General features: G+C 38.6%; 1 protein-coding gene across 10 annotated transcripts in view; it reads right to left on the bottom strand.

The window, feature by feature from the left end:
• Positions 1-1,988: 1,988 nt before the first annotated feature.
• znf618 (zinc finger protein 618) overlaps positions 1,989-26,235 on the bottom strand; it is a 34,933-nt gene continuing 10,686 nt past the window's right edge. Inside the window, exons 2-16 of one of the 10 annotated variants that reach the window (XM_059357423.1) lie at positions 24,724-25,009; positions 23,063-23,140; positions 22,712-22,756; positions 22,411-22,461; positions 17,990-18,079; positions 16,830-16,910; positions 16,005-16,094; positions 15,572-15,661; positions 15,302-15,391; positions 13,057-13,134; positions 12,259-12,303; positions 11,398-11,475; positions 10,186-10,344; positions 8,559-9,655; positions 1,989-7,607 (exon numbers count right to left, since the gene is read on the bottom strand). In XM_059357423.1, the coding sequence (XP_059213406.1) occupies positions 7,062-7,607; positions 8,559-9,655; positions 10,186-10,344; positions 11,398-11,475; positions 12,259-12,303; positions 13,057-13,134; positions 15,302-15,391; positions 15,572-15,661; positions 16,005-16,094; positions 16,830-16,910; positions 17,990-18,079; positions 22,411-22,461; positions 22,712-22,756; positions 23,063-23,140; positions 24,724-24,982 (2,877 nt within the window). In that variant the 5' untranslated portion in view covers positions 24,983-25,009 and the 3' untranslated portion in view covers positions 1,989-7,061. Of the gene's footprint in view, positions 7,608-8,558; positions 9,656-10,185; positions 10,345-11,397; positions 11,476-12,258; positions 12,304-13,056; positions 13,135-15,301; positions 15,392-15,571; positions 15,662-16,004; positions 16,095-16,829; positions 16,911-17,989; positions 18,080-22,410; positions 22,462-22,711; positions 22,757-23,062; positions 23,141-24,669; positions 25,010-26,235 lie in introns of all 10 variants that reach the window. The other 9 variants (XM_059357421.1, XM_059357420.1, XM_059357428.1 and 6 more) reach the window with 9 other exon arrangements.

Here is a 26,235-nt window from a genome sequence, read left to right as displayed (position 1 = left end):
TTAATATTCAGCTGCTGCTGGATTTATCACTTCCAAATGCAGTCAAAACCTAAACTCATCATTTTAGGACCTGAACAGTAGCATTTGGCAAAGCACCTCAACTCATATTTGCTGTGTGCATGACTTATGTGAATGTATGCTGATGCAAAAACAGCTCCACACACTCCTTACTTTTCTTGAGAAAGAGCTGACTTGCAACTTTCCCTTAACCCAGAATGAAACGGAAGCAATTGGCCAAAGGGCGGGTTGTTTTTCCCACATTTTGCTTTAGTAAATGACTGAAAATGAGGGCAAGCACTTGGTGCCCTAAGCAAAAACAAACTTAGCATCTCACTGTAGTAATAGCTTGTGGAAAAACGTCACCTTCAGCAGTGGGGTGTGGAGGAAGGGAGGAGGTTGTGTGTGTGTATGTGTGTGTGTGTGAGGGGGTTGGTGGGGCAGTGGAGAAAGAGTGGGGGAGGCAAACTTGGACGCATGTGCTGCAAATTAGACTTTGGTAGGCAGCCCTTGTGTCGGGAGCAGCGGAGGAGACAGAGTGCGGGTGTTTCTGCATGGCAGCAGACTGCAGCACCTTGGGGGCTGACTGACCCGGGTGCGAAATAGAGAAAGACAGCAGGCTGTGACGAACACTTGCTCGCTCTTTCCCTCTTCCTGTCTCCCTCCCTCGCTCTTTTGCCCTATCCGTGGCCCCTGGGGAACCCTTGCACGCACCTCTAAGCAGCCTCTGTATATTCACTCCCCATGTGCGAGTCTTCAATCGCTCTGCCCTTATATAAGGCCTCTTTCCCCTCTACATGTGTTTGAGGCCCTCCGTCTCTCCCTCTCAGCCACTGTGGAAAGCTCTGCTTCATTTCTCTCTGGGTGGGAGTCCTCATTCATTCTGAAAATAAGCAACTAGCCTCCCTTTTACAGGAACATCGTCAAAAAATTAAGTGCTCTTGATTCATAAACAGGAGCAGGCTTTTTAAACAGTTTGTTTCATCCCTTAACTGAAACGTCTTTCTTCTGAAATGGGAGCAAAGTGAGTTTGAAGCTTTATAGTTTTGCTCCAACTCTTGGATATACTGCCACAGGGGTAAAAAGTTGACTTTATGGCATTAAAGGAACAGTTTGGATTTTTTTGAATTGGGCTTGTGTGATGTACTTATCCATAGTCAGTGTATTACCTACAGTAGCTGGCGGTCAGCATATCCCCAGTTTGGAGAAGCAGGTAGGAGTACTCAGCAATGTGCTGCTGTGTATTTTAGCCATCTAAAAAGGCCCATCTAATAAAATCTATTATCAGTTTAAGTGTACACTATATTTAGAGTAATTTCACTACTTATTTTTGCCGTCAGACAGCCCTGTTTGAGTTTACACAAGGTTAACTGAAGCTCTTCTATGGTCTCATGAAAGGCACCGAACTTCACTGACAAAAACAATCAACATTTTTTATCACGGAACACAGGAGTTACTGGTCTACCGCTGCCTCGATTGGTTTGTTTGTTTGCGTAATTGTGTGACTTTGGTGAATATGAACTAACCCCTCAGAACACCAAAGTCACACCATCACACAAACAAACTTGATGACTGAGGCACCAGTAGCCCTGCAGCTACCGAGTTTTGCAAGCTTAAATGATTGTTTTTGACAATGGAGTCTGGTGGCTTTCACAAGACCATGAAAAAGCTTCAGTTAATTCCGAGTAAACTTAAACAGAGCTGTCTAATAGCAGGTAAAATTACTGTTTAGGAATGCGGTGGCTTTGAAAAGAACATAGAACACTCAGTTCTCCCCATGTAAACTTTAAAAGTGGTAAAAATAATCCTCCAAAATCCTCCTGCAGTCTACTCTAAATCTTGGATGTGCTGACCAGTCTGATAAGTACCTCATAAAACCACACAAAAAATGCATACTATCCCTTTAAATACCTCCCAGATAGTTTAACATCCATCTTCTCTCAACACATCCAGACATCTAGCATTCCTCTAACTGCATATACACCACAGTGTTGACACAGATTTGGAGTTTATTCACACATCACATACTACAGTGGGTAATGTATTCAAGAAACATTGAACAGCGCTGCCACATATGACACAGGAAAAAAACAAAAAGAAAAAGACACTGAACCCTTTCTTTGCCATTATATAAAAATAGTGTTGCTACAAAAGTATAAATTAGGCTTACTAATAAGACAACTGAGATCTGAAGCTACACAGGAATCTGCTGCCAAAGTGCAATAAAAAAGACAAAATGAATAGAATCAAACCCATTTTTTGCATTTTAGCAGAGTATAAAAGGAAGAAATGCCTATAAAATAGGATGAAAGCAACACTAATGTCTTAACCTGAATTGATAATACAGACTATAATCCATAGTTAGAACAGAAAAGATCTCCGTGTTTGCATTCTTATACCATATTTTACAATAATATCTGAATAAGTTAAAATCCTGAAACAAAATAAAACTTACAGCTGACCTTTTTTTTTTCTAATAACAGTATCTAAGTTGAGTTTTCTATTATATCAAAAACCTTTTGAAATGCTACTGTAGAAAATAGAGGTATAATGTTATTGGTGTTCCCTACTGTATCTCTGAAATGAAGGCTCCCCCTTGTGGCATAAAAACAGCAGTTCTGTTGTATTTACATAATACATCCACTGAAAATGGATGATGTCAACCCATAAACACCAACCCACGATCAGCCTCGCTATGCCCGCCTCAGAAAGGTTCAAATTCTGCCCGGGTTGTTGATCTGACTCTTGATAAGTGTCTTAAGGTAACGTCTGCTCATAAGCCAGTGTTTCTCATCAGATGGAAGTGTATCATGTTGGCTCTAACTTTATATATCGGTACTCTTATTAAAAGCATGCATATCTTAGATATAATTTCATTTAATCAACAAAAAGAATGCTATTTCTAGGTAATATTAAGTTGACATCATTACGTCAACAATGGCATTTTGTCCCAGAGCATATCCTATTTAAAATACTTATTTAAAAAATGTAAGAAAATCCCTTCATCAGTTCAATCGAGGATCACTGCTAAAACCGCAAGCCAATGACTATTATATCTTAGACCATAGCTAAATTTTGTATGAACATCTGATTTCCAATCTTTAAATTACAGCATTACCTTTGAGTACTGAGGTAAAACATTGGATTGGTACTTATAAAATTAAATTTTAAATATAATTTACAGCAATCTTTTTTTTGTTTTTTTTAACCAAAATATAAATGTGACTGAGTCTGAAAACAGCAGTATACATATTGATTATCACGATTAAATAACATAACATGTCTTAGTTGTACTGAATGAAGGCTTAGAGAGGGAAAACAGGTGGATTTTTAAAATGTGAATGACATAATAATTCCTTTCAAAAACCTTAATGCAAGACAGAAAAATAGACAGCTTAAGAAACCATTAGAGTAACATAACACCACCTGAAAATGTTGTTTTTGCTGACCTCCAGTGGTTTAACCTGGGTGCAATGATGCACAGGAGAGACTTCAATCTAAAAAAGGTGCACATTTTTGCTTAATGTTTGCTAAAAGACCACCATTTCCATCTGTCTTGGCTGATTACGCCACTGGTGTACTCTTGGTGCAGTTACAGGTGCAACAGCACATTTCTAAGCATCTCTCACTGCAGCAAAACCTGTTATTCAGCCTGGTGTTAAGTTACTCTTTAATAAAAGAAAAGTATTCATGAAATACTAAATCAAAACTGTTATTAGAGGTAAGAAGGGCAAGAGTTTATGAAAACAAGACGATGTAGTTTGCAATGCAGAGCCATTCACCTTTGATTGAAAGACATAATTTAAGCATTTTCAACCTTTAATGCATTCATAATTAAAGTTGACAGTTACTGAAAACTGACACAGCTGCATTCAGGTGGAACAAAAGATTTCTATGTATGCGAGACCTGTCTTCTTGGATTTACACTTTCACTCAAATGCCCTATAATTCTTCATGTGCAGTGTACTGACTTTACTTTCTATTTCCTGTGTCCTTACAAACTAAAAGGTACAGTCACATTTAATAACGCAGACTCTGGGTTATAAATAAGTGTTGATCAGAATGATCATTAACAGTAAACTGTCTGTGAGGGCGATGCAGCAGTTTTTAACTTTGTTAGTGTGATATTGCACAAAATAAGCAGGTGCCACAGGGCGAGAATGACTTTATGCATTTCCGAGTAAAGCTCATCAGTGTTCCTACTGGCCGACCGTGCACATCTGTGATGGTCAAAGTGGAATAAAGGCGAACTCTGACCCCTGGAGGTCATAAAGAAATAAAAAGGATGCTTGAATTTGTCACATAAATTCAACTGAAATGAACGGGACATGGGGAGGAGTGTAATGTGACTGTACCTTTAGTTAAACGGGGGAGATGAATATGACAAAATAGATACTTTTTAGATTATTTTTTAGATACCGTTTTTTTTTTTTTTACAGTTGATTATTTCTGAACTATGACTTTTAGTGTTTTACATATCAATATGAATCAAAAAGAAAGATGTAGCCTGTCATTTATGTGGAGCAGCCTAATGATTTATGAATACTGCACCATTTAGGATCAAAAAACAATAAGCTGCACCTCAAATAATGAATAAACAAAATATAAATGAGAGTCTCAACCCACAGTATTGATATTGATGTATTTTCCTGCCTGTTCTACTGAGTATAGTTTTTGAGTATAGGTTTGTACAGTGAAAAGTTGTGCTTGGTTGTGTTATTGTTGAAATAATTCCTGATCTGTTTTATGAACGAAGATGACTTGAACTTTGGAATAAAGCACTTGTCAAATACCAGTTGTCTGTGATATACATTTTTTTTAAACTCCACATTTGACCACAAGAGGACACTGTTTCAAACCATGAGCCACAGGTTCCTTTGAGTCTACAGGAGAGAAAAAAACTACAAGCTTTAGATAACATGGTGAAAAGAAGGCCATTTAACAGCAATAAAAAGGCATGATGTAGGCTCTGACTTTAGGGTTTAATGTGGTCGCATGAAAGAGACTTAAGGCCCAAAAACAGAGATGACAAACTAGTACTTAACTAATTAGTACCAAAGGCAACAAACAAATTTACAGTATAACTTCCATTCATCCAAGTCATTTTAGGAGGTATTAGCTCGGGTAACTGTATATTAGATTCATAAAAAAATACACAACTTGACGTCGTTAGTATGCATGTGTTGACTTTAGTGAATGTACTGGCAGAAATGCTTCATCCAGAAAAAAAAATAAACTGTCGCCTTGATTAATTTTTTTCGTTTGTTGCAAATGGCACTAATTTGGGGTGGAACGTTTTGCAAAAGTCACGATTCAGTACATACCTCGGCGTTGAGGTCACAGTTTGCTGTGTTTTCGGTACAGTGAGGAAAAAGTGGCGGTGCCGGCTTGGGTGCACTAATTCCTGAGAAAATCCCATTGATTTCACAAACAGAAAATAATTTACCAATAATGATTAACTGCATGAGTGACATGAGAACAGTCGTTTGTAGCAGATAAAGTTGGAAACTATGCCCTGTGATAAAGCTTATTGCTTTAAAAATGGAAATGTGTAGCTCGCGTATGGAAGACATAAGGCATGAGGAAATAAGAAAAAAATAAAATAATAATAATGATATAATAACTTTCCTATGGAAAAGTTATTTTCTAATTAAGCTTTGAACAAGCGAAACAAATACATGCACATACACACAGTGGGCAAACACACAAAGATTTATGCAATTATGAATTAAATCCTTGCCTACAAGCTTACTAAACTGATGGCTAATAACATTACTGCCGTTTATCTGAGAGCAATGCGCAGGCAAAACGTCTCCGGTATAAATCTCTTTTCATAGAGCTGACTGATGTAAAGTACCAGCACTGCAAAATATCATCCAGCCACACAAATGTGGCCTCTAGAAATCATTAATGTGTGTTTACCGTCATACAAAATGGGTTGTACCATCAATTATTAAAAGATAATAATATAAGATGTATTTATTGAACATGTTGTTGAATTCCCTGTTGGTGCAATGCAGCTATGGCAAGGCTGACTGGGATCTGACCACAAACAGATTCTAATATGATGCTTTCCTCTTTGTGAATATTCAGAAATATCTAACAAAAGCTTTATTTTTCTTCTTCAAGATAACGTCATGATATGGGGCCATTCTGTGCAAATCTAGCCTTTTGACTTGCATATCTAGCAGCATAAGCCCTCGAGTTGATTTTAGAAAGATGACTTTACTTTATAATTTGTAACATAAACAAAAACGGAAAGCATCATATCGGCATTAATGTTTAATCAGCTGCGTTTTACCCTTTGAATGAAAAATGCATGCAGTGCGGTGCATGCAAATGATCCATGGCTACATTTTTAGGTCATGAAGCGACTGTCAAATGAGCTGCAATGATTTTGCTCCCTGACCATCTCCTGTGGCTGAATATGCCTAAAAAAATATTTTCAGTGACACGTTATTGTAAATAATAGACCTGGTACACTTAATTGTCAGAGGTTCAATGGCAGTGAGGTTCACGTCTTGAATTGCTTTGTCATACACCAATGAAAAGGATCATTCTCCAGAAGCTGTACATGCTACAGTACTTCTGAATGTTTTCACAGATCTATGACAATACTTTCAAGCAGTGAGAGCTGAGTTTACCTGAAAATGTTGCCATCCAGTGAGAATAACAGCATTGTAGCCTTTTAGCAGTTTAGATATTCGGCTGGAGTAATTCAAATCACTGGTATGGTGAGTCTGATCCTGCTTATATGTGCATCCCGAAAACCGAGGGCGGCGTACCAAACAAGACAATCTTTTGAGAGTTACCGTTCCACCCCTACATTTTGTCCACAGTGCTTTACAACAGTCCTTTCTCCATATAAAATATGTAATAAGCCGTATTGTTTTATGGGTGTTTGCAACCTATACAATGTGAGTTTCCTGTAAATATCTTGTCTTGAGAAGTATTTAACACATATAAGTTTACAGTTGGTCTAAACCTACAGTATATAAATAATAGTCTTCAGTCATTGGTTAGAGGTGAAGGTTTGGTTGATTAGGGTTGGTCGAGGTTCTCTCTTAGCCCATGTTGGAGCGAAGGAAAATGAGTTTGTTCATCTCCTCGGCGGTTACCTGCTGCCTCCTCTTCATAGCCAGGCTCTGCTCGCACACAGTCACACACTCATTGCGTATGCCCACAGCAGGCACGGCAAGGAGCCACATCGCCAGGCGACAGAGCTTGGGGAACTTCTCGTTCACTACGGAGCTCCAATACTGAAAGAGGTCAGGTGTGCCGTGGAGAAGAGGCTCGGCCAGGTACTGAAAAATCTCTTGTCTAACTTGGCTCTGACCGTCATCGTTACCAGACACGGAGTAAGAAGAGGAGCCCCTTGAAGTGCTGCCATTGTTTCCCGCTCCCTCTACGCGGCTGATTTTAGGGGTTGGTGGACCGTCGGTGTCCCGCTCTTCACCGCCTGAACCACCGCCACCGGTCATACCTCCATCTCTGGTTTCCGCAGCCATTTCGCATGCACGGGAGATTATATCTTCATGCTGATAGGCCGGCACTGAACGCAGCTTGAGCTGTGGGTCCAGGACCATCGCTACCTGGTGGGCTCGCTCAACCTAGAAAGAGACATTTCAGACGACTGTCAGACTTCCTGACCAATATCTCATTTACATTCATACAGTAGTGTTCAAAATAATAGCAGTCCAATGTGACTAACCAGATTAATCCAGGTTTTTAGTATATTTTTTATTGCTACATGGCAAACAAGGTACCAGTAGGTGCAGTAGATTCTCAGAAAACCAACAAGACCCAGCATTCGTGATATGCACGCTCTTAAGGCTGTGCAATTGGGCAATTAGTTGAAAGGGGTGTGTTCAAAAATATAGCAGTGTGGCATTCAATCAGTGAGGTCATCAATTTTGTGAAAACACAGGTGTGAATGCTGAAGAGGACATGCCCTTGAAATGGGTGTTTCAACAAGACAATGACCCCAAATACACTAGTAAACCAGCAAAATCTTGGTTCCAAGAAACTTTCCTAGAAACAAAAAAGTTTGTACAAAATAGTTTTGAGTTTGTTAAGTCAATGGCAGACACTGCTATATTTTTGAACACACCCCTTTCAACTAATTGCCCAATTGCACAGCCTTAAGAGCTGCATATCACAAATGCTGGGTCTTGTTGGTTTTCTGAGAATCTACTGCACCTACTGGTACCTTGTTTGCCATGTTGCAATAAAAAATATACTAAAAACCTGGATTAATCTGGTTAGTCACATTGGACTGCTATTATTTTGAACACTACTGTATAACAAAGCTTTTTTCATACAGTCAGTCAAGTTGGCATCAAATGTCTGGTCAGATCATTAATCTTGTTTACTCATTTATAAATTGTTCCTGCTTTGAACACTAAAATTTTAGTAAGGCACAGTTGAATCTAATCTACCAGGAATGGTAGATTTCAATAATACATGTTGCTATACGTTACAGAATTTTTGAATTTAAGAGGAATATTATCACATTTTTTATAGCAAAATGTTTATTAATGTAAGCAATACCAGTTCAGTACCTTGAAATTTTCTTTAAGTGCTTCTAGGAAATAGTGGCAGAGTTTGCTAGCCGTGCCAGTTCCAGCCTCTCCAGCTTTGGATGTGAAAAACTTCTCCAATCGCAGGTAGACGGGCAGCACTTGCTGTAGGGTTGGTCTCCTATGGCTGCTCAGCTCCAGAGCTGCAAGACGCAGAGGTGCCAGCAGACAAGCCAGCGTACTTAGCAGATGCTTGTTGAGACCTTGGAGGAGTGGAGCCGTGGTCTTGCTGCGTCCATAGGCCTCACAGATCTGTTCAAAGTGGGCGTGGACCTGCAGAAGAGCTTCAGCCGTACGATCCCAGCAAGGAGGGGTGGGGCATTGTGCAGGGCTGCCCTGTGTGCCTTCCTCGGTTGTGCTTGTGGATGTGTTGTTGCTCTGCTCGTCGCGAAGGGACAGGGTGGTGGAGGAGGCGATGTCTCGGCATGTGGAGAGAAGCTCAACCAGCTCATGAAGACCTCGAGCCTGGAGGCTGCGCTTCCCGAGGACAGCCTGGACGACTGCACCGAGTGAACACCCCGCGCACCGCAAGCATATCCTGCCCCGCCCACCACCGAGTGGCGATCCCGCGAATCCGGCCGCCCACACTTTGGGCTCCGAGACATACACGGTGCGAATGTCTGACATCACAAACTCAGACAGCACATTCTGCACCCAGTGGTGAACCTGCTCGGGCCCCTCTCTCAGCTCGGCCTCCCTCACACCGAGCACGTATCGCTTCAGTCTCGAGCCCTCCACCTGATAGGCGGTGAGAACGTAGCAGGCATCTGGGCCTGAAGTCTGGGAGTGGCAGGTGACGGCGATGCCAAGGGAAGCGTTGGAGCCAAGAGCACAAGTGACTTTGACTTTGACTTGATTATACATGCGGGGCAGCTGGCGCAGTGCCAAGGCACTCATGTTGCCAAAAGCATCACGGGTGGAGTAGGCACCATGACGAGCACCCGTATCCACTAGGGTCTGTGCCAACTTCAGGAAGTCCTTGCTGTTGAGCACGCTTAGCATGCTCAGATCTGAGCACATTACCCGTAAGAGGCGCTCAGCCACCTGCTGTCGTTCCTTCTCAGGTAGTCCATTATTCTCTGCCAGCACAGAGAGCAGATAGATGGATAAGTAAAACATGACAAATATAATTAGTGCTTATGTCTTTTTAAGTTGATACACTGGCAGAAAACACACCAAGGAAACAGAATCATAGAGAATAAGGGATATGGCAGTGACATGGGAACAAACCTGGCTTTGTTTTACACACCATGTTCACTTTCAACTTAGGGAGAATTTAGAGGCTATACTTCCATTACTTATGTTTTATTCACATGAGAAAGATATTTTATTGCTCTAGCGCAACAGCAAAAAAATCTTTTTGTTTAGTTTTGCCTGTATTTGACAGAGAGGAGGAGGTGCATGCAACAAAGCTCCTAGCAGAAATCGAACCAGTTGCAGTGATATGGTATACTTCTTAACTCGTGGGCCACCTGAGGCTTTACAATAATTAATATTTCAACAATTTTCTAACAATATAGCTCAGGAAAAAGTCAAGTGGGGGTATGAAGCCTTTCATAGCCCCTTATATACAGTGAGTGTAATGAATAAAGTTGATTGCAGTACTTACGGCTGAGTGTGTGGTTTCTCTGGGAGATACTTTGAGGCTGGATTTGTAGTTTAACTGAGGAATGGGCCTGAGCCTGAGAGCCTCTCCACAGCGGCTCTTGAGGAGCGGAGGCTGAGGAGGTTTTGGGAGAGTCCCCTTTGGTGTGGTTCTCATTGTCAGCTGAGGAGACACAGACATGGAACATCAGGCAGAGGCAACAATACTGAATGGTTTTAATGGGGAACGTGTATATTATAAGTCTTTTCAGTGGAGGAAAATGTAAAGAATAAAAGTATGAAACAAAAATAAACAAACAAAACAACTGTCAGCAAAAGAAAAGACAAAAATACATTGTATCCTCCCTAACAAAATGTGCCTTCAAAACCAGCCGACCAAGTTTACAAAAAGAATTTTATCATTTATTCGGTAAACTAACATAACATCAGCCACTAATTTTGCAGGGTGTGTCTGTATCACAGCAATTATTCCAAAAGAAAAGAGCTAAAGGCAATGCCTAACAGCAAGAAATCCTCATGAACTATCATCTAGTGTAAATGTGTTTTATTTCCATTGGTGAAGCCCAGAAGACAGAATTATAAAGTCATCATCTGGACAGTCTTAAATTACTAACTGCATACAAGGACAGGCAACATGATTAATGCATAAGAGGGTAAACAAACTGCACTCAAGTCATTCATCAAGAAAAAATGCCAAACATTTGGTGGTTACAGCTTCTTAAATGAGGATATTTTCTTCCTATTCTTGTTTTTCATCCTACAGGAAATATTTTTGTTTTATTTTGTTTGCAAGACGATATATTTTTGTAGTGGTGACATTTGGTTGCTTGAAATTGGTGTTTTTTTTCTGACAGTTTGTGTATTTTTATGTACTAAGAGATTCATTAATTGACAAAATAATCAGAAGATAATGCACTGCTGTCTATGTATATAGGTGGTTACTTATGACACACTAAAGCTTTTGGAACAAAAACATAAAACTGTATAAAACCAGCAGCTTCAGTACCAGATCTGCAACAACCCTGATTACAACAATATAATCCTTGGAATATTCTAATGTTGTGTTCTTAAGAATTTAATGCCTATACCTCCATAAACAAGGATTATGTGTGAGATCATACAGACTGTCACATGCATTGCAGCCACTGAGGGTGTGTTCACATTCTGCATTTGTTTCCCTGATGAGCTTAACATGCATTTGTAGTCGTGGACTCACCAGCGTGGGACTGCATGTGCTCCAGCAGGTTGTTGTAGAACTGGAACTGGATGCCACAGGCACCACAAGTGTAGGGTTCTAAAAAATCACAAGGCCCAGAAGAGCATTGACTCTTTGTTGGAGGAGAAAATGAATACACTGTGCATCTGTCCATCCACTAGCCTCTAACATCCCTCTTCTGTACTATGGAAGTCAGTTCCACCAAGACGTTGCTGCTTTTGATTTTTGCAGCCCAAAGTGACTCAATTTGAAGTGGCATTTCTGAAAAAATGTGATGCAGGTTCTGGGTTGTTTTGCAAATAATTTGCAGCAATGTTTAAAATCTGGATGTTGGGGCGTTCTTATGGGGTTTGAGTAATGTAAGCGCAATGTAATCGCAATGTCCCTGGTTTGAAAAGCCTTTTTTGGCATGTTATTCCCTCTCTCTATGCCTCCATCTTTCCCCCTCATTATTTGTCTAATCTAATAAAGGCAACATAAACAAAACATAATGAAAAAATGAATGTTTACATGTATAAATCAAAACATTTTCAAAATGAGATTCCCTACGATCTTTGTCCACCAAAGAAAACTTAGTATTAGTCAGCTGATGCTTGGTTGTCGTTACAAGACACGGCTATATCTGAACACAATGCAGATGTACAATAAGGCTAATGTAAACAATCCTGTTCAGACATTCCCTCGAGATAATGAAGCTGACTGCATAAAATCTGTTTAATCACAATGGATTATAAAGAAACTATTTGCATCAAACAATGACAGATTAACAGAAATTGAAGCATACCAGAAAAAAAGGGTGAAATGAGAAGGAGGCGGCATGCATGTTTGCAGTTTTGAGCAGGAAGGTGGGGCTAGACTTACTCTGGGATGTAGCGAAGGTGCTGGCCACCAGAGGGCTCGGAGTTCCTGCGGACAAGAGGATAGGGAGGAAGTTAAAACTACAGGCATTCTCCATCACTGTTTATTCAGTCAGTGCCTTTAATGTTTAATGGTATTCTTTAAAAAGGCAAGCATGCTTTGTAATCAAAGAGCATTTATTCTATAGTTCTAGGATCTGATGCCAAAGATTATGAGACCTCACAGACATTTCAGTGACTGATGGTGATGTAAACTCTATACAGCCAATTTAGATACTGCATTTATTACAGGGACATATTGATTCTAGCACCAGGCAAACAAACAACTTTCCTAAGTGAAAAAAACAGAGAGAAACGTCTAATGGGAAACAAAGACTTTTGTAACTTTTTCTTTAAAAAAAAAATGCTCACAGTAAGAATCTGATTAAGAAAATGTGTTTTCAAGGCTTTTAACTACAAGTGTGTTTTTGAGTCCATCCAACTCAAAAAAGACAATTCAACAAGGTGACGAGTGGAATAATAATAATATTGAAAGAGCTCATGGACTTGAGATTTATATAGTAACAATTGATGCAAGGTAGGTCACACAAACCCCTTTACATCATCTACTCCCACTCCATCTCAATTTTCAGCCCAGGCATCAGCAGCCAAACACTGTCTGCAGAAATACTGTTTCTATCTATACTGACACTCACATATACCTGCTTTGTAGCAGAGCTGAAAATACCTTTCAGCGTTCGAGCAGAAACGATACATTTCCACACAAATACACACACACATCCACATAAAATAAGTGACTCACCGCTTGAATTCTGCGAACTGTTTGTGTCAACCAGACTAGACTGAATTGCACTTTCCAGTTTCCGCCTAAATGGACTGTCTGTAAGTGAAAACGCAGGACAAACTCTCAGTGACATGTCCATGCTAAATAATGTGGATAATATTCTTAATTCAAGCCACAAACCCACACAACATTTTAGATGGAGCAAAGTCAAAGACATGCGGTTTATTAATCTCTGTTTTAGTTTGCAGCATGCAAATCAATCACGCTAACAGCCTTGACCAAATGTTCATATTACATTTAAATATGGTTTTAATTCCTCCTCTTCATTCCATCTTTTTGACCCACTTCTAAGATGTGAGTGTGTGCCATGCTTTAAATAGTTCTTTATGGCAGAGTGCTTCTTAGCACAAAGATGGAAGGGGATTTTCTACCACAAAATACAGTACCAGTTGGGAGAAAGATCAATGATTTACGACAGCTGGAAAAAAATATTTTGGTGAAGAAATGGAGGAAAAAACTGCAATGTAATATGTTAGGTTTAAACAAAACAAATGTATTTTTTTTATTTTTTAAATAACAGTTTTTCAAAACAGATCTTTGGCTTTGATTTTACTTTAACTTTACTTGTTTTTTTTCTCTAAAAAAGGACAACAGCTTTAATAAGACTAACATTTTGTAAGAAATAGAAGAATCCGTGTGGCTGTATTAAATTTAATTTTAATGTTTTTCAACATCATTTTAATGTGTTATGGTGCTTGAGGCAATTAAAAAAAAACTCTTAACAAGAAAAAAAACCTCAATATACCATCAGCTAAATTGTGCAATTAACCATTCACTGGAGGTTAATAGTTTCCAGCAGGGTTGCTACAAATACAGTGGCAAGGTGACCCAGAACCTTACAGTACATCCAACCGCTTAAGGTTCTTCTCTTTAATCCTTTTCCAATGGCTCCATGTAACACATTTTAGCCATAGTGAGGCATGCTCTTATGAATTTCACTCACGCCCTCACACTATGACTGGGATATTATTGTGACGCTCCCTGCCCTCAAACCCAGTGATGCCAATATCATAGTAAACCGACTGGCTGCACTTCTGTGGTCATGTGGGTGACAAGAGGCATACTGCCATTAAAAAAAAATATTAACAGTACAGAAAAAAGGTGTTTCTCATGTTGGTTGTTTTCCCTTTTATCAACATCAAAATCTGCTCAATTTTTAACTGACCAATTCCCAACAATAAAACAATTTGTCATGTTGTCAGCCAGTTAACAAGCATTCAAGTTCTTCAATGTTATACTTGGGTGATAGCAAAAGGTAATAAAAAAACCCCATTAAGGCTGGCCCAAATGCTTTGAAGCTTCTACCCTTGCCACGGTAATCGACATCCAAATAATAATACTAATAATAATATAGTAATGACTATTTGTATAACAACTTTATTGGAAGAAATGCAACACAAATTGCTTTAAAACAAGGAAGTACATGACATAAATAGAGATAGAATTAACATAAAGAATACTATAATAATTGTAAGCTGAAAATCAGTATTTGGATTCTGCATTTTATTATTTTATTAGCATAATATGTATTTCATCAAATTCCCAAATAGCCCATGATGTTAGAAATATTATACATTTTTAGATGTAATTATTTATTATTTTATTATGCATCAATAATAATTTTGAACAAAAGGAGGCATCAACAGTTGATGAAGAAGAATGAAACATTGTGTCGGCTGCAGCGAAAAAGCAGCAAAAGACCGATAAAGAGCAAGAAACGGAGCTCCTGCTGTCTATGGACAACAACTGAAAAACATGTAAAGGAGGAGTGACAAGAACAACTTTTTAAAAAGACAAAACCTGATCCTGGTCCACTTGAGTGGTGGAGACGATATTTGCACCATTTCCCGTGACTGGCAACTGTAGCGAAGCACTTGCTTTGCGTGCCTGCCTCATCACCCTCATCACCCCACACCCGCCCCGCCGGAGCTTGGAATATTTTTGGGTAATACTCGCAGCTTTGAAGCCCCAAAAATAGTATTCTGGACAGCCCTACAACACATACTGCTCTATGCACTGCTAAAAGGCGCATAACAGCGAGCTTTCATAATCAAAATTTCAAGAAGTTACCATGCAGAGCAGGCACAACTGTGTGTGCATTCAGATTATGAGTTAATGAGGCATGTCAACTTTGCTTATCATCATACAATCAATCAACAAAACTACTGAGGATAAAATGTAGGAGAAAAATAATGATGCTTACTTTTTATCTTACCAGTTTGGCTGTGGCCAAATTTACTCATATCCATGCTACCACAGTCCTGTACCCGTGATGTCTTCAAATCAAAAGTGCCTAAATTAAGACAGATTCACAGAGTTAACCGCAGTTCAATGCTCCAATTTACACCGCTGACATATCGCCACCTCCTCCACAACATGTTTTTAAGAGGCTGTATTGGTACAAACAAAGAGAATGACTGAAATAGGGCAGTACTACACATTGTTGCTTTACGCAGCAGGTGAACGGGCTCACCCATTGGTGTGTGCAGAGCAACATGCTCCTGGTATGGGTTGAAATACTTGTACTGCTTCCCACAGAACTCACAAACGTAGCTCCCAGTTTCTGTAGACAAGAAAACACAGAATCAAACTTTGGTTTTCATCAAAATCCATGTTAATGGTTAAAACCTGTATGTTTGTTGGATAAATTATGTTCAGTTGTTTTTTTTTTGTTTTTTTTTTTTAAAAAGGGTCAGTCATGTCTTATTTAAATACGGAGTAGCAGAAAATCAGAGGTGGAGAAGACGAAGAAGCTGGTGATTCTGATCTTTTCCCGGCTGAAAATTTACATTTAGCAATTCCTCAGTGTTAGAGAACATAAAAACACAGGGGTCTCCCTGCATAGTGCTTGGAGGTTCACGCTATCCCCCCAATAATTAGTGCAGTGACAAGTGCAGGCTTCCCACCTGCGAACACTGCCAATTGTGTTTGAAGGGACACCCGCTGCCGTAGGTTGAACCCGCGGTCTCTGCGGAGGAGGGCGAGTGCTTTTTCCCCTGCGAACGAGGACTTTTGGACTCATGTTCTGAAACCTTTCCAGTGTGGAGTTAGCTCATATGCTTAAGTGTTATTTTTCTAACATGGATCATCACCATGACTTAAGGTTGTTCATTACAAACTGTGTCCAACACGCTGGTGGACTTCAATCTGTCAAATGTATGCCATGTTAGGAAAAATCAAACGAATGATGGATGCACCTAAAAATAATGTCAGATGTCGGATTTTCCCTCCACAATAATAACTTCTACAGGTGCATCTCAATAAATTAGAATATCGTAGAAAAAGTTTATTTTTTTACACACAGAATGAAACATTTCATGTCTTAATTCATTTAATTTCTTCTAATTATAGTGATTATGGTAAACATTTAATGAAGCCCTAACATTCAGTGTCTCAAAAAATGTTTAACATAACAAAAGACCAATCTTAAAAAGTATGTTTAATATGGAAATGTTGACCTCTGAAGAGTATGTCCATCTATATGCACTCAATACTTGGTTGGTGATATTGGACTTTTCCATGACATCTAATTCATTGAGATGCACCTGTATATAACCTAAGACAAATCAAATCAAATCATTTTCAAACAATGTAGTGAATAATTATCCCAATCTATTTCTTCGTGTGTAAAAACTCAAGTACAAGCTGCAATTTGCTGCCTAAGCTGCTAATCTCGTCCTGCCACGTGGAGCTAGCTAAAAAGAAATGTGCATCAACAGCAACAGTCTTACTTGGTCCAATTTTCTGATAGGGTTCAACTGGCTCCTCCTCTTTAAGGCCATCCACAGGTAACACTACCTGTTCATAGGGATCTGAGAGAGGTGGGGGAGGGAAAGGAGGAAGAAATGGACAGTTAGCTCCTCACTGAACACTCGTGCTTTAAATGTAAGTTGAGCTCTCCGAGATATGAGAGTCTCAGCATGGACATCCACGGATCCCGACCTAATGACTGCACATTTCCTCCATCTCACGTTCTACTTGGTCACATGTTATTTTGAACATGTGCTTCATTCTGCTTACTCTTCCTTTTTAATGGTGAACTGGACTTATGTTGAAGCTAAAAGTGAAAAAAGTTAAATACTTTGTCCCTAAATTAGCTTTACGTTCACGTGGATAATTAAGCTATGCAAATGCATTTGTTTGATGTTTTCTTTTTTTATGTTTGTTGTTTAATTTTTCTCCATTCTTATATTGCTCATATTTATTAATTTAGCTTTTTTAAATTTATTTTTAATCTTGCACTGTCAGTGCACTTAATGTCGTTGCACTTAATGTCGTTGTCCCTTTTAATGTTGCACTTAATGAGTCAATGACAATAAAGATATTCTATTCTATTTAGAGCATATTCATTTTAAGAGGGCAACACATAATATAATATAAAAGTTGAACAACATACCCACATTTAGTTTTGATTTATAATGAAGAATAGTACGGGCATCGCACTTTTTACTTACATAAATATACCTTCTCTGCCTTATGACCCATGACTTTACATGGAGTGACACAGTGCTTTTTAGTGCTAGCAAGACGGAAAATAATATGAAAGTAAATTCTGAAATACTGTGCTTTAGTTACCTCCAAGTGAGAACTAGGCTATTCTAAAACGCACTTTACCTGAGACAGACTATTATTAGAGTCAGGCCATTACTCATTTAATGGTGTGATTTGTATTTTTTCTTTTTTTTCTGCCAAAAGAAGCCCTCCATTTCTCTGATGTACTCCTCTTTACTATGCTACTCAGCTTTCGGTGCTGCGGCAAAAAGTGGAGGCTCTGCTGCGAGGGGACAGTGTGAAATGGAAGTTCACTTATAAATGGCTTTCCAGATCAAGTCTTGGACTTTCAAATAAAAATATAAATTGTCATGCAAATTGTCCAAAAACTCCTGGTTACCATCAACCGCATGCAGGTCACGGTGCTCCTGGAAGCAGCTGTAGTATTTATACTTCTTGCCACAGATGTCACAGGAGTAACGGAAGCTATCTGCAGTTAAACAGATAGAGAGACACCAGCATTGTTTGTAAAGACAAAGGATATTACTAACAGAAACAGTATTTTGTGGATGATTTAATCCAAAAAAACCAAATACCCCAGATAATAACAATAGAATAATAATGATAACAACAACGACAAGTATAGGAATAATCTTTGATTTGTTGCACAGTGTACAGTACAGATAGCAGGAGATATGAGAATACATGAAAAAAGCTTAAAGAGCCATTGCAGGCAAGCAACGTATTTCATTGTGGTAGTTTCAAGAGGGGCAGAGTTCTGTTTTTAGTCATTCTGCATTAGAAAAAATGATGAATGAACGAAGAAATAAGATTAAAATACATAGGAAAAGCTTTAATTGCATTGGGACGGACAGACAGAGGGACGCTAAATGAGATTAGATGAACAAGACAAATAGGCAGATGAATCCCTAAAGGACAGTGATTAAAAAAAAAGTAATAATGATTTTATTATTTTTATGACATCTCCATTTAAACAAAGGTAAAATGGAGCAGTAAACTAATTTACAATTTACAAGTGGGAAATTGTCCTTGCATTTTTATTTATTCCATTAGAAATTTGAAATTTGTTATGAACAAGATCATGCAACATACATTAAATACATACATTTTCTGCATTAAAACTTGTTGGTGTCTTTTGTGGTGTTGTACAAAGTTCTTTTTAACTTTCAGAGCCTTTTCCTGCCAAGTCTGTAGAGGGCCTGGAGCGAGAGAACATAAGGGATGCAGACTACTTGCTCTGCTCTTGCTAATTTTGTTGCATTGGAAGCATTGTGCAGCCAGGTGGCTGTTGACAATTAAGAGCACCTGAAGTGCATCTTGGCGCGCCACAGTGAAATTCGGTCTGAAGCCTATCTGTTGCATAAACAGCATGGTGTCGAGCTGACAAAATTAACTATTTCTAACCTCTTTTCTCCCGTTGGCTAAGGTTTAGTCTTCTCTGCATAATAGTACTCCGGACTGATGTTGCCCCAGCAAAGGGCCCCTCACCTTACACACCCATGTGACAAATGTTTTTTTCATTTAGCAGCAGAGCGATAGTTTCTAAACTTTTTCCAGTTTCTCCATTCCAACTCTGTTAATTCAATCAGCTGCATTCTTGGCTGAATTCCTGAGGTATTACGAAGACGTATTTAAATACTTTGCAAGATTTTTGTTTATTCTGCTGTGGACTGATCATATTTTAGCCTATGTGATCCTTGTCAATGCTTTAAAAGGAAAGTTAACTGTTAGGTTCAAGATATATTTTGGAAACACATTTAAGAGGCTGTCCTAGAAACGTGATACAAGGAAACAGAGAAAAGCCAATGTGGTTCATTTAAAGCAACCAGCCTCTTGGATTTATGCAATATATGCTTAATTGGGAACAATGAAATTCAGCTACAAAAGTGATTATTAGGGTGCCTAACTGTAATTGCATTTATAACACCTCAAGGCTCCAATACCATGCATATTGTATAATTTACACACCAGCTGACGTGATTAAAACTATTTTCCACAAATTAGCAGGTTCTTGGTATTTGTCAGTGTAATTGAAGTTAACGTAACATGGACACATTCTGAGTAAATCGATAAACACGGTAACAACACTGATAATTGGTTATGGATGCGTGCTCCTCGCAGGTTGGACTCGTCTCTTTGCTGTGATGCTTCTATGCACTGGCTTTTACACAGCTACACACAAAGACTCTCAAAGAAACCAAGGACAGTTAAGAGACAAGCCCAAGTTGATCCAAAATGACTCCTTTACACTTTATTTTCAAGTGACTCTTAGAAAAGAAAAAAAAAACAAGCTCAGAGTTGTAGATATGACAACCTTGAGCATCTTCTGATTTGGGTTTTTCAGTACAAATTCAAGTAATTTTGAGGTTTAATCTTGCTCACTTCTTTAAATGGATGATTAAAATGAAATACTTGATGAAAATCCTGCCATTACTCAAATTAATTTTAATTTAATAAGCACTAAAACATGACATATTTCACATTCAAATGGGAAGTACAGTTTTCATTTTTATTTTATTTTTTAGGTTGCTCGCTGTCTGCCAATTTAAAATGAACAAGTGGAATATTGAAATCGCAGTAAGTGCACAATATATGTTAAAAAGGCAAAATGTGGTCAAAATATCTTTTGAATTAAGAACTGTGGTGCTGTCTGCATCCTGGCCAACAAATCTTATTCTACAGACTTATGAAAATATGCTTTGTTTGGTACAGATCCCTGCAAAACATTACACCATGATTATTTGAATATATTTTCAATGGAAATGAGAATCATTCAGCCCTATCTGAAAAATGCAAAATCCATTCTACATTTGATTTCACTCTCAATAGGACAGGGTTATATTTTGGAAACCACAATACAACAAACTGATTACTTCCTTCCTGACAGAATAAGTATTAGAAACGTTGGTTCGGTGTTTTGTTGCCTGATGATTTAAATATATCCATGATTCATTAATCAAACTAGACTTTCCAGGTTGCATTTATTGTCTGAAGCATTATTATTTGAATAATTATTACCTGAAGCAGCACACCCACACCCACCCTTGTATTTCTTTTTAAGCACAGGGCTGTTTTTGGTCTGAACGCCTACTTAGACAGAACTACAGAAAGTTTGTTCTAGCTGGGCTCCCAAAATACTCTCCAACACCAAGAACTCCACAACACTACAGCCTGTGTTGTCTACTGCTTTCAGTATTCTCTTATGCCCACACTGCCTCAACAGAGGGATATTTTACAAGCCATATTTACTGGAAAAATCCAGGCTTATTATCAGTTGGCGTGGCTTAATTTTTCTCAGTTGGTTTTAAAATGCTGGTTTGCAACTTTCCAGAGAAAGTTGCTATAGTAACCAATCATTAAAAACATGTTTGGTGTTAAGCAGGCTTAAAGTCAAGGTTACAAAGATGCCATATATTCACTGTGCTGCCCTGAACCTGAGCTTTAAAAATATTTTGATCACTGACACGTAGAACTAATTTCATTCTACCGAGGGAAATCAGTCTATTTAATTTTTTATATTAAATTAACTGCTACTAAAACACATTATATTTTGCCCCAGCTTGTTTTATCTTATTGTGTTGCCACATTCTTTTGCAGCCACTTAGCCTTCTCACGAAAGCAAATTATATTTAACTAGAAAAAAAACGCCTCTCAGTTGTGTGCCTGCACCAACCAGTCAAGTTGCAGTTTACATCCACGTCTGTCCAGACTCATGTAGCCATGACAGCAGAAAGTGCTTTAAATGTGAACGTTGGTGCGAAGATGCTACAAATTTTAAAACACAGACGCATCACACACATCTTCAACCCGGCAGCACAGAAGGCGGGCCACCAACCATGCGAAACTCAGGTAAAATCTCAATTATGGTGCTGAGTAATAGCCAGAGAAGAGTTTTTGCAGAACATTAAGATGTCACAGTAAAGTGACAATTTTAGATGGAAAATGTCACTTAACTTTTCTTATTAGAAAATATTTGTGAAAAAAGTGTAGAAAGTCTAGCCAAAATCCAATCAGTTCATCCTTGAATCAAAGTAGACTTTTTTGCCAAATAAAAAAAAATTCCCTCAATGCGTTCCTGAGATCTGTACGGACCACCAGAAACGTAATGCCTTTGGCCACGGCTGTCCGCCGGCGCAGAGGCATAAAAAATACGCTTATAAATTGGCACGCCAGTCATTGTCAAGTATAAAGTCTAAATTTGTGGCGTCAACCAAAAATGCCTTACAGCATGTTCCATCCTCTTAAGAATTTAATCTATCGTGGGGTTTTTTGCCAAGCAGCCACTCTGGCCTACTTATTAACACTGTCAAAGACCTTTTGGTTACACTGTGTTTGTAACAAATAAAAAAAACACACACAGTTGTTCAGTCTGCGTCAAGATGATTGCTCTTTCTTTTCCCTGCCATGTTGATAGTGCTGCCTTTAAGCGATGTGCACATTCATGTAATGATAGCTGAGAGTGCGTGTAGGAAGCGTTATAAATAACTTTCAAGTACTACTCTGAGGTAGGAGTATTTTTAGTCCTAATCAAACTTTCGCTGTGTTTCCTGAGAGTGATTTTAAGATGCCAGATAAATACAGGCCCTGGCAGCTGATATACAATGCAATTAAAAGAGCACCGTCCCCATTCCTGCAGGCCAGCGTTCCCTTTTATATGTAGTTTCAGGTTTTCTTCACCTAAATTAGAGGAACTGATGTGGTCAGACAAAATAGCATTGTGATAATCAGAACATTGTGTCCATACATGACATGATTGTGCCAGAAATGTAGAGGTAAAGTTTGATGTTGCCTTATAGGTACCTGGTATTAGGATGTCACCTATGGGAAGGCGGCTACAGTGAGGAGACAAGACTGATGGGAGAGAGGGAGGGGGACAATGAGGGTAAATAATATGGCTTTTAGCCTGCTAAGTCACATAGAGACAAAGGTATCTTCAGTTATAAGTTGCTGTGGATTGTTTTTAGTTTATGAAAATCTAAAAGACATCTAGTAAAACAACATAATGTCTGTTAAATGAGCCAGGTATGAAATAAACAGCTTGTGCTGGCATGCTTATAAACTTGAGTGTGTTCACTGGATGATTGTGCAAAAGTGTACTCACTGTTGGCCGTCTGGGGTAGACCATCCGCAACCATGCTATCTGATTCTATAGTGGAAAAAACAAGGAGGGTGGGGGACAATAAGCCTTAGAGAAATCTGTTCACATCTGCTCACAGCTTCCAACTGGTGTTTAAATTGCTATCTGACATTAAAACAATGCAGAGGCCAAAAAAATAAAATAAATAAATCAGATACAATTCCTAGCCAAAACAGGACACGCATGACTCATTTAGAGGAAGTGAATAATTTTAGGACCATACTGTCTAGAGAGGAAAAACCCAGTGAGCAGTCAGTTATTATTTGGCTTTTTATAAAGCAAAAAATATGTTTTTAAAAAAATGGAGTGTCTTACCTCTATGTGCTCTGACGTGTGTCTGAAAGCAGTTATAGTACTTGTACTTCTTCCCACATACCCCACATACATAGGAACCTGCATGAGAAATTAAAAACAATGCCATTAAAACAAAGTTACCTTATAATCAGTACACACATCACATTTCACCGTCATAAAATTTAAGATCTGTCATGGGTTTGCTAAATATTACCAATAATCATCATAATAATGTTCATAGCTGACAGTAAACATCACTTTCTACAAAATGCTGTGTATCACATATTTACTGAATGTTAAAATTCTGAGGCTTTTACTCAGCTTTTGTATAAGAAAAGTATCCAAGTATGAATTAAGAATTATCTAAGAATTACAAGAAATCAATAATTTATGAAAATAATATTCATGGACGGAGCAAGGATTGGTATCGGAGCCAATGAAGGTTCTTTTTAGTCCTCATTTATATATTGTAAATGAGGTACACTAAATATCAGAAACACTGTAACCTCCATGATAGTTGGATTATTGCATGCCTGTTGTATTGTACTGCAGCAGTTTTTAGGTAGGTGTGATAAAACTAAAAGTACATACAGTGCATTTGTCTATTTGTGCAAATTACCTACCTAAGTATTTGCCAGGTGGGTGTTATTATAATAATAATCATCATCATTATTATCATTACCACAATGTGGGAAGATTCCAAATGAATGGATAGCACAGTTATATATGAACAAAGCTTAAACTACCTCGCTAGAAAAGGATCAGCTCTCAGTAACAAGAAAGTTGTATTTTGTCACTTACTCCTAATGGTACATGCAGAGGATTGGTTTTATTCACCCAAGTTCTGAGACACCCGACATCAAAATGAAGTCAATGGTATTTCAATTGTGCTAACAATATTGGAAATTTATATTTATATTAAGTTCAACTGCAACAACACGCTCTCAATAGTTTTAATAGCAGTGTTTTTTTATGTAAAAAGTAGTTCCAATCCTAATTCTCTTCCTAGTTGCGCAAAATAGAATAGAAATAGATAAAATTACCCTAGATAATTAAAGCGCCTTCTCTGTTCTGTTATATTATCTGTGATAATTCTGACAAATTGACGAAATTACTTCTAGACAGATACATTGATGTCTGACTGATGGAAATAGTCCGACATGTTTGTTGTCATTTGCCTGGACTGCACGTGGATGTTACGTAAACGTGTACGCGACAAGAGCCAGCATGAGCTGATCAGAGCAGACTTCTGCGTTTTCAACCCTTTAGACAGAAACACAGTGGAGCACTATTAAGATTTCCCCTCTGGAGGGTGGTTTCATTTGTTGCGTTTTTAAGCCCCAAAAACGCTGTTACCCTCTAAACGAACGGCACATCCGATAAAATATTTTGTCATTTTCACCCGAGAGCGTTGTCGTGTAAACAGGCCCTTAGAGTGAAGTCTGTGGAATATCTGGAGTCCTAGAGTAGCAGGACATGATTTCTGAAAACCCGCTGCTGAATTGTTTAAAATGTCATTTTTAAATGCTGTGCAGTCTGTTTGTGTTGTTCAAGGTCAGGGTCAAGAGACACCAGACAAGATTGCAGTCAGGATATGCATGTATTTATCCGTATGTATATTCACACACCTATGCATGAGTCTGTGCTCTTCGTTGGAGGAGGAGTACCAAGGGCAAACATACCCTCGGTCTGAGCTCTACGCGATCCACCTCCACTTGCTCCTCCATCATTTCCTCCAATGACAACACAGATTTCAGCAGGGTTGGCTTCACCCACTTTCCCGTTACTCGTCTCGGAGATCCCAGGCTCTTTCTTTACAGTCACAGGTGGTGGACTTATACTCTTGGTCTTTGGGACAATGGTTGGTAAGGGACCATCTGTGGCCGCACTCCCACCGTCCACCTGCTCCTTCCCAGGATTGGGTGCCTCTTGTGCGCTCATGACTCCACCTCCTCTGAGCCCGTGCTTCTGTACCAGGGGAAAAAAACAGAGACAGACGAAGACTTTAATTGACGGTCCTGGAACAATAACAGTGTTGAATTGGGCTCATATTGAGGAAATAAAGGTTGTGAAGATACCAGCTTTAATTTGTACCCATTATAGTGACTTTTCAATACATAGATGCTGAAATGGTTTAAATACTCAGCTGCACTTTCTGCTCTCTTTTCTCTGACGGCGAGGTGACAAATACACGCCGCTGCAGTGCCCACATAGCCCACCTCCTCTCACTCACTCAGTCTTATAACACTAGCTACCTCTACCACAAATATGATTGAAACTGTTTTATTCTGGGTCCTGCAAGATGTATTTCTATACATCAATTGTAAAATATATTGAAGACCATTTAAGTTGTTTAGCTAGGCTAACTATTTATATTTCCGTTCATTGCATTAGTATTTCTACAAGCAGTTATCTTATTCTACACTAAAATGCCACATGCGCTATTCAATGAAATATTTCCAAAACTCTCCAGTTTAACTTCTCATGGAACGTTTCTGGAAATTTTCTACCCCTTTGCAACCCTATAACCTCCAAAAAGGTAAACCAAAAACTAAAATATGTCTCCCGTTTTAAAACTGTAATGCTTACTCCAGCAACTACAGCCACAATCGTGTAGCTCATACACAACAGATGGCATGTGCAGAGCTTCAGCAACTTTTATGTGTTACCTCAAGAATATTTGAATTAATGTAAAAAATTTATTTTTTAATGTTTATTTTACTAGCCAAGAAAAGAAACATCATTGCTGCCAGGTTTTAGCCCAGCCTTGTTATTTATCAAATTAAATATTATACAATATCTATAATTAAATCTAAATTTTTATGCTGTCAATGTTGTTTTCATTGAGTTAAAAATGCTACTAAATATCAATATTTTTCAAGGTATGGCATTGAAGTTGGGAATTCCGGTATCGTGACAACACTAATCTGTACCTACCTGGGTAGCTAAATACCTAAAAACTATTTAACTGTCATATCTTCCTCTAAATACAGTCAATATATGTGTAAGCTCATAATGCACGAGCCAACAGCTGTAATAGATCTGTGGCTGTGTTAGAGAACAGAAAAAAACTGACAAGATTTCTTCTAACAGAGTGGCTTAAATGTTCATAAGTGCCCTTTGATGGCACAATTCCAAACTTTGTGGCACCCAAAATGGTTTAATTTCAAAACTATCCAAATTACACAACTTGC

Source organism: Centropristis striata, chromosome 19 (assembly GCF_030273125.1).
Source record: "Centropristis striata isolate RG_2023a ecotype Rhode Island chromosome 19, C.striata_1.0, whole genome shotgun sequence".
Taxonomy (NCBI): Eukaryota; Metazoa; Chordata; class Actinopteri; order Perciformes; family Serranidae; genus Centropristis; species Centropristis striata.
Note: the sequence above shows the minus strand (reverse complement) of the source record. Positions and strands in the feature narration are given on the sequence as shown.